General features: G+C 54.5%; 1 protein-coding gene across 1 annotated transcript in view; it reads right to left on the bottom strand.

Moving 5' to 3' along the window:
- Positions 1-13308, bottom strand: part of XKR6 (XK related 6) — a 267735-nt gene that overhangs the window by 13192 nt on the left and 241235 nt on the right. Inside the window, exon 2 of the mRNA XM_060155785.1 lies at positions 8425-8621. Within this exon, the coding sequence (XP_060011768.1) occupies positions 8425-8621 (197 nt within the window). The remainder of the gene's footprint in view (positions 1-8424; positions 8622-13308) is intronic.

Genomic DNA, 13308 nt, shown 5'->3' on the forward strand with positions numbered 1-13308 from the left:
CTGGGAGGAGAAGGCTTGGGCCAAGGGCAGGGGCACCGCCCACTTCTGCACCAGGGACTGAAGGGTGGGGAGGAGGGAGAAGCGGGAGAAATGGGGGGGACAGAGGCGCAAGACTGGCCATCGCAGGCTGACCTCGCTGCTGCTGCTGCGCCCTCGGCACTGTGCTGGGCTAGAACCAGCACTCTCCACGGTCCTGGCCTGGTTACAGGAGGAACGGCCCCTGGAGCCCTGGGAGGGACGGTGTCAGGAGGCTGCGGAGGGCTCTCCGACCGCTGTTGAGCTCCACGGCAGCTCAGGCGAGCAGCCTGGCGAAGGGAGCAGAGCTGCCAAGCAGGTGACGTCGCCCAGTCAGAGCCTCGCTGAGCAGGGCAGCAAAGCGGGCCTCGGATGGGTGATTGCCAGGGGGCTCCCTTTGTGACACAAACAAATGTATTTCACTTGCTCCTGACAAAACCCCTCTGAGGCAGGAGTTACCACGCATGGTTTACAAACGAGAACCCCGAGGCTCAAAGAGGCTAAGGGCCTTATGGGACTGATGCAGCTTTCTAAGTGCAAATCAGAGTGTGAAGCCAGGTCCACACCTGTTACCACTCAAAACAGGAGGCAGCACCTTTTCTTCTAGGCGACAGTCTCAGGAGACTACTGGAGGGATAAGCAGAGAAGGCCTCAAGGTACTTGGTTATTACTGGGGCAGGGTGGGGGCTGAAGGGAATGATGGGGTCCCCAAGAACAGCAGGAGATGGGGATGAGCTCCACGCGGTCACAGGTGGGCAGGTAGTACAGCGGGCAGGCTCCTGAACCCCAGGGTCTGGCAGCCTGGGGCACGTGGGGTCTGAACACGTAAGAGGGCCTGGAATTGAGAGAGGACTCAGCTCTCCGCTGGTCAGCGTCAGACCCAAACGTCACTCCAGGTTGGCCAGGGAGTGACTGCCTCACCCCTAGGACTCCTCTTGTTGTCCTGACCCACCTAACACCTCCAATTGTGTCTAGAATGGAAAGGATCCCTTTTTTATTTTTACAGATGAAGAAGGTGAGGCTCAGACAGGAAGGAGAACAGCTTACAGGGACTCCCCCATTTCCTTCTCAGGGTCTCTTCCATTCCACCCACTCCCTAGGAGTGAGAGATGTGTGACACAGGAAGACATCATTCATGAAATCTGTGGGCCTTCTTTCCTTGGAAATCTTAAGAAATAGAAAAGATCTTTTGAAGATCACTTAATTGCCGTCTTTCCTGGAGCTGGGAGTTCCCACGAGACCTTGAGTTTGTGATTGCCTCTAATGTGAATGTCTAGCCTAATAATTAAACATTGCTCCTGTCCGATTCTTGCTCAGATTCCCCCGCTTTTCTCTTCCTTACAGTCACAGCCTGCCAGACTGAAAGGACTTCAGGAGTCCCTCCTGCCCTTACTCATATTACTCAGGCTCAGAGATGAGATGGGAGAGATTTTCCCAGCATCCCTTGCCACGTTCTAGCACAGTGGACTCAGGACCCAGGGCTCCTTCAGCTGCCCGCCTCCCTGTGCAGGAAAGTTGCGGGGTGGGAGACAGGAGAGCAAATCTAAGAAGGGTGACTTGTCTCTGTGGGGCAATGAAACTGTTCTGAGATTGGTCGTGGTGATGGTGACAACTCCGCGGATACGCTAACAGCCATTGAATCGTACACTTCAAGTGGGTGAATTTTACGGTATGTAAAGTGTATCTCAATAAAGCAGTTTAAAATGTTTTAACAAAGCAGAAGAGGAAGAGGTGCTCTGCTGGCAGGACCCCCGGGGCAGGGCTGAGCCCAGGCGCGACACACCCAGCCTCCTGGCTGCTCCCCAAACACTGGAGTCACTTTCTTAGCCCAAGGCCTTGCCCTTGGCTGTCCCCTCCTCTGGTACACTCACCTCCAGAGATCTGTGGGCTGGCTCCCTCCCTCCTTCATATCTTTGCTCAGAGGTCCCCTTCCTGCCACCCCATTGAAGACTGGGAGACCTTCCTGCAACACTGTTGAAGGCTGACACGGCTCTGCTCCCCCGCCCCTCTCTCTTCCCAGCTTTACAGCTCTGCTGAGTACCTACCATTTTCTAATAGTTGTTTTGTTCGTTGTCTGTCTCTCCCTACAAGAAATGCAAGCTCCACGAGAGCAGGGCTTTCTGTCTGTTTTGTTTATTGCTCATATCTGTCCCCAGTGCCTAGAATCATGCTTGGTGCATAGGAGGTGCTTAATAAACAGTTACTGACTAAGTGGCCCCGTTACAGTTACGGCTCAGGCTTCTGAACTGGCAGCACTCGGCGCCTCCCCCAAGAAGCCCCACTGGCTTTGTCCCAACATTTCATGCACAAACATTTTCAGGTGGCCGATGGTTATTTCATCGGTGTTAACTGTAGTGAAATTGATTTAGCCTGCCTTTCTCAAACGTTTTCTGCTGCTTTAAGAATGCTCCCTCATACGTACATACTGCATTTTCTTTTACACTTAAAATTTGTTAAGAGGGTAGATCTTACATGTGTTCTTATCACAGTTTAAAAAAAAGAACTCTCCTCTCTTTTTGATGCACCAAAAGTGATGTCTCTGTTTAATATCCTTGCAAACTCTGTTTAGAAGTGTGAGGTTTTAATGTTCTGTTTGACAAGAAGCCACTGGGAGCTGAGGCAGAACTGGGAGCTGGAGTTGGCTGTTCAGGGCACCCTGTGTGTAGACGCCAAGCGGGTATCTGATGGGCAAGAAGGAGGGGCAGCTTCTCAGAAGGAGACAGAAACAGAGCTGGGGAGAGTTCGTACCCCGGGGAAACGAGAGAGGCCGAGTCTGTGTTCTGGGGGGAGAAGGAAGGCGTGTCCCTCTTCACTGCAGGTACAGGTGAAGATGCAAGACAGCCAGGGGAAGGGCATGAACAGGGAAGTGCACATCTTCTCCTTTATCTATCCTGGAGGCTAAGACCGAGAAATGGCACGAGCAGCCTGGAGCTGAGATCCGAGGCCGGAAGATCGTGGTACCAACCTGGTCTGAAACCCCAGAGCATCTCTCAGAGCTAGCGGCTCCAGCTCAGCACGGGGCGGGGGTGAGGGCCAGCGGGAGTCAGGGAGAAGGGGGCTACTCCACCAGGATTAAGTCAGGCGGTGGCTCACACAATAGGGGATCAGGGGGCACCGAAACCCCCCATAACTCTGCTCAAGGTGATTCATTATCTGACGGTGTTTGATGCAGTGAAATGGTTGTTTCAATAACAAAGTTTACTCCTTGGTAATGAGGAAAGTTGAGTAGGAAATTCCCAGGTCTGGTATAGAACACAGATCTGTGGTCATGGGCCACGCAACCAGACCACCCTCACCTTCTGGGGGGCAGCTTCACCTAAGTGTAACCAAAATCCTAAATGATCAAGGAGCCAACTTTTGTGTCCCAGATTTGGAGGGTAACAGCTAATGTCCATATGAGCGGGACTGGAGAGACACGACAGCGCTTTTCACATTACAGAAAAGAACTCTCCCAAGGGGAGAAACATGGACGTCTTTCACTGTGGGGAGGGGAAGGCAGGGAGGGCCGTTTAACCAAGCCCACAGCTGAGAAGCAGACCCTGGCCTTCGCTCCCCTGAGAACCGGAACCTGGAAGCCTAGCCCTCACGCAGAATGGAAACCTGATCCGGAGAGGAAGCCCGGAGAGGGAGCTGATTGGGATGACTTTCGTCCTCACTCGGGAAAGGAGGAAGAGCTCCTGGGGTGGCAGCTGAAGAAAAAGGTACAGACGGGAGCAGAGAAACTGGACGAACACCTGCCTCTCTGCAGCACTCTCTTGCTGGAGAAAGGAGCAAATGTGAAGCTAAGGTACACGCCACTGGTGGGCTTCTGATGTAAGCGGAGCTGACAAGTGAGGTTAAGAAAGAAGGAAACTATTAGGGAGGTTAACACCAAAGGGACGGAAAGACAAGAGGCCTATTTGTATCTCAGAGCTCAACGTTTGTTTAAAAGAAAACCAATGCTTAAGGGCTTGGTGTTTAAGAACACCTACCGAAGGGTAGGTATCTTTGCAAACCCATTCCTGACACAGCATCTTGCCTACAGCAGAGCAGGTGCCTGACAAGTGGGGTCGTGAGGCCACGGGCGAGTGGTCATCAGAGCCCTGTAAGGCGGATAACTCCTCACGGTGAGCTCAACCCCAAAAGGCAGGCTCAGGTGCCGTGTGGGTGTCGCCAGTGGCGCTCGCCAGCCCTGCCGATGTTCACGTGGGAGGGTCAGAAAACCCAAAAAGCCAGGAAAGGTGACAGAGCTACGAACCCTTGACCCAGTCCCCGTAGAGGGGATTTCTAACAGCATACCCTGTTAGAAACCCCCAGCCCTCCTTCTATCACTGCCTGCACCAGGCCTGCTAAGTCTTGTTGATTTCCGCTCCAGAGCAGCCCTCCAGCCCGTGCACTTGGCTTCCACCCCCAAACACTCCAACCCCATCGTTTCACCCTGGACCTCTACCGCTGCCCCTAACCGGCGTTCCTGGCTCAGCTCTTGTTTTCCTCCTGCACAGCAGGAAAGGGAATCTTCTTTAAGAGACTTCCTACATAACCCTCCCCACGGCACTTGGTATAAACCCGAGCTGCCAGGCCTCCGCCTTCCCCTCCATCCTCCGCACGTCGCTCTCCTTCCCCACACCGCCAACCTCCAGCTGTGCTGAGTCCTTTCATTTTCTAGAGCAAGCCAGGCGTTTCCTATCTCAGGGCCTCTACGCATGCCGTCCCCTCTGCCTGGAAGGCTGCATCTGCTTCTCCCATAGCTGGCTCCTCAGTGTTTCTGCTCCGCTGAAATGTCAACTCTCTGGGGAGCCTTCCTCTGACATTCCTGCTCAAATAAGCTCTCTCCACACCCCACCCCGTGTACTGTGGTCTTGGCACCCTGATTGTTTGCTTAAGGCACTTCCCACAGCGTGCTAGCTGTCTAGCTGTTTCTGTTATGTCTCCCAAGAGAGAATGGAAGATTCATGAGGGCCTGGACCACATCTGTTCCCTGTTACCCTCAGCACGTAGTACGGCTCCTGACTTAATGCATCTTGTTGAACGGCAGACTGTATCAAGTGCCCCTAATACGCCAGCCAAGGTGCTGTAGAGGGGTACGTGCAGCTCGTTCAGCTCGTTAGACCTTCACCACCACCCAAAAGCAGTTATTATGCCCACTTTACAGATGAAGAAGCCCAGTTAGGAAATTAACGTGCCCCGTGTCGTAAAGCCAATAAATGGTGGAGGTGGAATTTATACGCAGCTCTGTCGGGCTTTTCTCACTATTCAGGACTGCTTTCCAAACTCTGTCACAGCCTAGAAGCCTCGTGAAGCTTTCAGCAGACAAAAGACTCACTACTAGTGTAAGTGGCATATCAGATAACATGCCCCTTTTATATCTTTATTTAAACTTTCAAGACACCAGATTTAAGTAAGACCCCACTGAAGTACCCAAATGACTCTAGCATAAGATTTCCATGATTTATTATTACTGTTACTATTGGGTTAGCCAAAAAGTTCGTTCGGGTTTTTACGTAAGATTCCTTAAGGTGTTACGGAAAAACCCGAACGAACTTTTTGGCTAACGCAATATTATCTTTTGACTTGAGTCTGGTTTTGTGGGTAAATTGGATACAAATCCATCTTGCAGGCCAAATACTGTACTGCTAACCCAGTGATAAAAGAGGAATAAAAGGTGGATAGCTGGCAAAAGTGGAAGAGGTTGGCATTGGACAAGATCCATGGAAAACTCACCTATTACAGCAATAGTGATCTTTCTAGCCATCTACTAGCATTAACGGTATAGAGTGGACAGGTGTCACCAAAAGCCCACCAAACAAGGCCAGTTAGCCATGATCTCACTAGTAACTCGTGGTCCAATTCAGAAAGTGTATCTGCAGTAAGAGCTCGACCATCACCAACCACAAAATGACCAGATGCGGCCCGAGGCCCTTGACATTCATCACGTCAAAAATGCTCAGAACAACCCTCTGTGGTAGGTACCAATATTATCCCCATTTCAGAAACGAGAAAACTGAGGAACAGAAAGGCTCGGTCACTTGCTGAAGGTCACACAGCTGTCCAGCAGCAGGCGGAGTCACCCCATCTTTCCAGGCCACGGTCCTCTAAGAACTCACAGAGTCCACGTCGCCAACGCGTCCCTTCCAAGTTCACAGACTTTGTCTCCTCTCCTCCAATTTCTACTATTTAAAATGGTTTTCTTTAAAGGGCATACATTTCATGCAGCTTTTTATGGGAAAAGAGAGGGAAGGCATCTACCACCATAACACAAGGGTCCAGTGATGAGCAGTTATTCTAGAAGTTAAGAAAGAGGAACATGGGACTTCTCTGGCTCCAGTGGTTAAGACTCTGTGCTTCCACTGCAGCGGGCACGGGTTCAATCCCTGGTCGGGGAACTAAGATCTCACATCCCGCACGATGTGCCCCCCAAATAAATAAATTAATTAAAGGGTTGATATTTTTTAAAAAAGGAAAAAGGAACATGCCAAGAGCTTACAGTCTATGCTCCATGACAGTGACGGCCGGTTTCCTTCCTTCCCATCACCCCAGCCAGCCCTGCAGACCCTCATCCTGGGGACTCACAGCCCAACAGCAAAGATTGCCACTGACCTCTGTCAGGCCCAGCAGCCCCCAAATGTATTTAACTGTGCACGTCTATTTCAAGAAATAACTATTCCATTCACCAAACACGTGGGGAAGTGCTCCCCCAACCTCTGAGCCGCTGGCATGAAAAGACAGGCATGTGGGCAGAAGAGCCAGGGAGTGCTTCCCCAGGCCAAAGTAGCCTGGCTCGTCACTCCCAGGCTCCTGCTGACAAAGGCTCGCCCAGCGGCCCCTTAGCCTTTGCTGACATGGGCCGCCTGGGCTCCCATGTCAGGAGGACCCCTAGGAAGCAACATCGGCTGCCCCTCGAGTTTCCTCTCTGCGGACTTCACATCCAGCCTCTCTGCATTTCTAACCTGAGCAGTGATCACAGAAAGAGTGGGCTCAGCAAGGCAGCTGGGGCAGCATGACCCACGGGGCGGAAGATGGGGGGTCACCCAGGATTGTGCCCATGCCACTTCCCTGGCAATGCGAAACACACCCCCTTAGATGCCTGCAGAGCTGGGTAACAAAGTGTTCTACGTGCCGAATATCATTGCATTCCCCCCAAATTAGGTACGGTTGTCATCTCCCCCGTTATACCAAAGAGGCATAGAGGTTCAATGAAAGGCCAGAGCTTGGGGCCACGTGGGGCAAGGGGGTATCCCGCTGGAAAGCCCCCCCTACAGGTGCTCATTCATGAACTTGGTGGGACCCAGGGCCCGCTGGAGCAGCTGGGGAGCTGTGGGCCCAGAGGTGAGGACCCAGGAGGCCAGCAGGCCCCACTGGCCAGGGAGAGGTGGGCATGGCGAACAGACCCTCTGCCCCAGCTGCCTTGCTACTCCAGATCACACATGCTCGAGCCCTCTCGAGTCAGGAACCTCTGGGCTGAGTCGCTGCAGCAACAGTCCTGCTTGATTATTCCTCACGACGGGAAGCTCTCTACTTCCTGAGAGTTTTTCCATCCCTGGACGGCTCCTGCTGTTTGAAACGTCTCCCACATGTAGAATCGATAACGGTCTCCCTGCAGCTCCCTCCAGACCCTTTGGAGCATCATCCTTCCCTGACATCCCTTCAAATGGTGAAATTCACATAGCTCAAGTCCTCCCCAGGCAAAACGTCCCCAGGGCCCCCCAAGTGCTGTGATCTCCAGCCCCTCGTCACCCTAGACCTTCTCCCCTGCTGGAGCTCCAGCCCTGCTGAAATGGGCTCTGACACGACAATGACACTTGCAGGCTGGTCTGACCTGGGGTCTGCCCTGACATTGGCGACCTGGGGTGAGACTCCACCTTTACCAGAGGAGGCCAATGTGGAAAGTCAGGTGGGCAGTCAGGTGGCCCCCAGAGGCTTCCCGCTGCTGTAGAGACCAGTGTCCAGACCGGGCCCTGGGCGCTCCGAGACCATCTGGGGCCACAATGGCCAGGAGTGGGGAGGTGCGGCCAGTGGGCGGGGCATGCTGGGCTCTGGACCCCCATCCGCATCTACCTAGAACAGAGCTACTCGAGCCTGTTTTATAAGTGGGGCTTCTACCTTTTCTACATGGGTCTAAAGCAGGAGCACCACAGCTTACAAACGTCTAACACTGCTAATGCCTCTCGGCTAAGGCATCTTCCCCATAGCCCGCATGTGTGCAAACACCGTGGCTCAGGCCAGCGCCAAGATAAGGGGCCTCTCCCCCCCCAGGACTGGGAGACTAGGGCCCTCCGCCCTGCTGCTCCAGGGACACGGAGACCCGGCTCTCCTCTGCTCACATGACGGCGGGGCAGGCTCGCACGCAGGGGCACAGAAGTCCTGTGCGGGGGAGTGAGGACTCGGGCTCAGGGCGACGCCCCCAGCCCCGGGGAGGGGGAGGGGACTCACAGGGCAGCGTCTCAGCGCGGCTCTTCTGGATCATTATGCAGAGCTGTAGCACCAGTTGGGGGGCGCTTTCCAGGAAGGTCTCCAGGAGGCGCAGCATGTTAACGTCTGCATATTCGTACATCATAGCCCAGTAGAAGCGTCGCTGGTGTTCCTTCTGCCGCTGGCTCTGAATCCCCAGGTACATGGTGCGGATATACCTGCCGAGAGACGGGACAGAACACAGAGAGCGTGGGTCGGCGTGGGAGCTGTGGGAGGGTCAGGCCGTCCCCACAGACTAGCATCCCCTCCTTGGCGCTGAGGTTTTCCGGGTGCTTGGACCAGCTCCAGGGGTTCTGCCGGACCACAGACGGGGTGCTGAGGCTTCGGGGTGGGGTGGGGTGGGGGCAGGCCAGGGAACGGGTCCCAGGCAAGTTGTCCCCTCCCTGGCCTCACTTTGCTCATCTGTAAAATAAGAAATGGAAGAGTGGGACCAGGTGATCTCGCAGGCCTGCCAGAGAAGCACCACAGGTGAGCTCAGGGAGCAGGTGGGCTGGCCGAAGTTCCGGGTCCCAGGGGGAACCTTCCTGCAGGGTTTTCACGTCTCTGGAGGAGGAGGGAAGGGAATTAGCATTTATGAAGCTCCTACTAAGTATCATTGGCTGGCTGGCGACTGCATGTTGCCTGGGTCCCAGGCGACAGGCAGGTGTAGTTCCCACGTAGGACAGACAGGCGGGACTTACTTGCCCAGGCTCCAGACCCGATGGCGGAGCAACCAGGAGGCGGCCCCAGGCTGCTGGACACCAAAGCTCGTGCGTGCCCCGCTCTACACTAGGGACGGCCTGCAATGGAGCCTCTATCCAGGTATAGCCCAAGACTCAGTCACACAAACCACTGAGCCCACTCCACCCAGGAGGGACAAGGGGCAAAGGGAGCAGGTGCAGGCAGAGGGCACGGGCTCTGGGTTCAAATCCCGGCTCTGTCATCTGCTCACTGTGGGACCTTGGACTAATTACCCAACTCTGTGTCCTTGTTACTCTTCTTTCACACGGCAGAATCACAGCATCACACGGCTGGCGGGAAGATTAGGGAGATAATCCGCGTGCTGGGCACGTATCCAGGTCCACGTGAGAAAGCCCCCAGGCCTGCCTCACTGTCACCTAAACTTCGGAAGCTTGTCTCCTAGCCACAGTCAAGGGGAGGATGGAAGGTAGCGTCCAAGCCAGCCAGCCGTCTCTGGGGCCAGGCCAGGCCCAGAGGAGCCGGCAGCGCCGGGACAAAAGCAGGGTTCAGAAGGCACACTTTGAGGGCCTAGTTAGGATCAAGAATACGCATATAAACTGAGGCCACAGACAACAGGACAGAGCCACACTTGCGTCCCTGGCCGCCCCCTGGGAATGTATATCATTGTGTCTTTTAAACGGCCGAGCCGGAATCACAGAGGTTGAGAGCATGGTCGACCCCCCTACAGAGTCCCCACTGTCCTCAAGCACCGTCAGGGGCCTACTTGGGGCTGCTGGACGGTCCCTTCTCTCTGTCCCCATCACCACCGCCAGCCTGGTCCCCGCCACCACCATCTCTCCTGGATCGAAGCAGAAGCCTCCTAACTGGTCTCCCAGGGTCCACTCTTGCCCCAGAACAACCCATTCTTTGCACAGCAGCCAAGGTGCTTTGTGAAAATCACAAATGCAATCACGTCACCACCTTCTTTCAACACGCCCGTGGCTTCCCGTCACGTTCAGAATAAAATCCGAGCCCCTCCCTCGGCTCATGGGGTCCTGCCCGCCCCTCCTGTCCCACCGCCCGGTCTCTCTCCCCGCGCCCCCTTCTCATGTCTTCTCTGTCTCTCACGGACACCTGAGTTTGTGTTCACGCCATCTCCTGGCTGTGGATGCAGAAGGAAGACTCCTGCCCCCAGTGCTCAGACTCCTGCAGGGCAGCACTGTCACAACACGGCGAAGGCAGCTCATGCCCACGTTTACACCGGATTCCTGAGAGGCTCACAGGCAGGGGCTCTATACCCCCCACCCCCTGGGAGCAAAGGGAGAAGTGGGTGTTGCCCAAGAACCTTGCATCGACATTAGTGAAGCCCATGCTTTAGAGGCAAAGACGCAAAAACATACATTTGTAAAATAATTTAAAACTGTAATTGATGCCCTCTCCAGGTCCAAAACAGTGGGCCTCCCTCCTGTGCGCTAAGCGTGTACTGGACCCACAGAGGAACAAGTGGGCCCCCAGAGTGGGCATCGGGACACAAAGCAGCCCACCTGAACCATCGGTGTGACCTGAACCACACGTGCTGGTGACGGCGAGCGCATCCGACACCTGACGAACACCTGATGGCTGCTTCTCTAGATTCCTGAGAGCCTTTAAGGGACTGGATCTCTGAAAAGACCCACCCGGGAGGCTGGGACGGACACCTTATTTTCTGCACATACACTCCCTGGAGTGAGCGGAGAACAACCCTGCAGAAATCTAAGGGGAGGGAGGCACTGCAGCGGGGACGGTGTCGGGGCCAGCGTGGAGAGGCCGGGGCGCCAGCCTCGCCAGGCACTGCAGGCCAGGCATCTTCCGGAGGCCCCGCCGTGCCCTGTGGGGCAGGTCTGGTTGTCATCATTTAACACCTGGGGAAACTGAGGCTCTGAAGTGAAAGGGCCCTGAATTCTGTTCCGTTCCATGTTCTGTCATTTATTGGCTGCGTCACTTCCCACAAGTCATTGCCTCTCTCTGAGCCTCCATCTGTAAGTTCCCAAAATCAAAGGACCAGGGGAGGGGCTAGGAAAGGGGCAGGGAGGTTGTTGTACCTGACCCGTAAAGCTATGGGGTCACTGAGAGACAGAGACAGAGAGACACAGAGAGACAGAGACACAGGGACAGAGAGAGACAGAGAGACACACAGAGAGACAGAGACAGAGAGACACAGAGACAGACACACAGAGAGACAGAGACAGAGACACACAGGGAGACACAGAGACAGAGAGATACAGAGAGACACAGAGACAGAGAGGCACACAGAGAGACAGAGACAGAGAGACACACAGAGAGACAGAGACAGAGAGACACAGAGATGGAGAGACACAGAGACAGAGGCACACAGAGAGACAGAGAGACAGAAACAGAGAGACAGAGACAGAGACACACAGAGAGACAGAGAGACACAGAGACAGAGAGACACAGAGACAGAGACAGACACACAGAGAGACAAAGACAGAGAGACAGAGACACACAGGGAGACACAGAGACAGAGAGACACAGAGACAGAGAGGCACAGAGACAGAGACAGAGAGACACACAGAGAGACAGAAACAGAGAGACAGAGACAGAGAGACACAGAGACAGAGAGACAGAGAGGCACACAGAGAGACAGAGACAGAGAGACACATGGAGACACAGAGACAGAGAGACACAGAGATGGAGAGACACAGAGACAGAGGCACACAGAGAGACAGAGACAGAGAGACACAGAGACAGAGAGGCACACAGAGAGACAGAGACAGAGAGACAGAGACAGAGAGACAGAGAGGCACACAGAGAGACAGAGAGACACAGAGACAGAGAGACACAGAGACAGAGACACAGAGACAGAGAGACACAGAGAGACACAGAGACAGAGACACAGAGACGGGGAGGCACAGAGACAGAGACAGACACACAGAGAGACAAAAACAGAGAGACACAGAGACAGAGAGACAGAGAGGCACACAGAGAGACAGAAACAGAGAGACACACAGAGAGACAGAGAGACAGAGAGACACATGGAGAGACAGAGACAGAGAGATACAGAGAGAGACAGAGACAGAGAGACACACAGAGACAGAGAGACACACATAGAGACATAGAGCGATACAGAGACAGAGAGACACAGAGAGACAGAGACAGAGAGATAGGGAGAGACAGAAACAGAAAGACAGAGGAACAGAGAGAAAGAAAGAGACAAAGTCAGAGACAAGGACAGAGAGACACAGAGAGAAACAGAGATGGAGAGACAGAGAGGGAGACAGAGACAGACACACAGAGAGAAGAGACAGAGAGACAGACAGAGCTCTGCAGGAGAGAATGGAAAGAGAAAGAGACAAAGGAGAGGGAAGCTACATCAGAATTTGGGGCCAGAAAGAGAAGACCGACTAGATGAGGTGGCAGTAGGAAGAGCCTGGGTGGGAGGCTGGCCCTAAGGACCTGTGGTCACAAGTAGTTGGGAGGCGCTGGGAAGTCCGACTCTGAATCTAGGGCAGAGGGGAGGGTCAGATAAGTCAGATTGGATGATGGCCCGGGAGGCAGAGCAGTGGGGGACGAGGCGCACAGGTGAAGGTGATGAAGCAGGGCTTCGGGTCCAGAGGCTCCACACCAGCACCCAGAACCGCCCTGTGGCCGGCGGAGCCTTGGTGCCATGGGTCTCCCAGGTCAGCTGTGGTCTCTGTGCTCCAAACCTCAGCTCTGCCCAGATGCGGCACCTGCAACGCACAGTACTGTGGGCCACAGACTCCCACAGGGGCCAGACCACAAATCTGTATTCTCTCAGGGGTGCACTCGGACCACAGCCTCTACCTCTCCTAGACTCAGAAGGTGGCTCAAGGTGGAGGAATGATTATGTAGCAGAGCCAAGCCTATGCTTCCAGGTCCCAGGCCACGGTAACAGCGACACTCAGGTTCACCTAGGTCTGCCCTACCAGGGCAGAGGGAGCAACTCGATCCGCCCCGCCATCCCCATGTTCCCCGAGCCACAAGCCCCTCTGCCCATCTTGGCCAGTGCAGTGGAAGACAACGAGCCCAGAAATGCTGGTTCAACCGTAACACCTGCCAGAGAAACCAAGCTTGCATTTCCTCTGTGAGAACATCCCCAAATATGGGAGTAGATGAGGGTGGGAGTGGACAAAGCCAGAGCCTCTCCCCACCGATGAGCAAACAGAT

Source organism: Lagenorhynchus albirostris, chromosome 7 (genome assembly GCF_949774975.1).
Source record: "Lagenorhynchus albirostris chromosome 7, mLagAlb1.1, whole genome shotgun sequence".
Lineage (NCBI taxonomy): Eukaryota > Metazoa > Chordata > Mammalia > Artiodactyla > Delphinidae > Lagenorhynchus > Lagenorhynchus albirostris.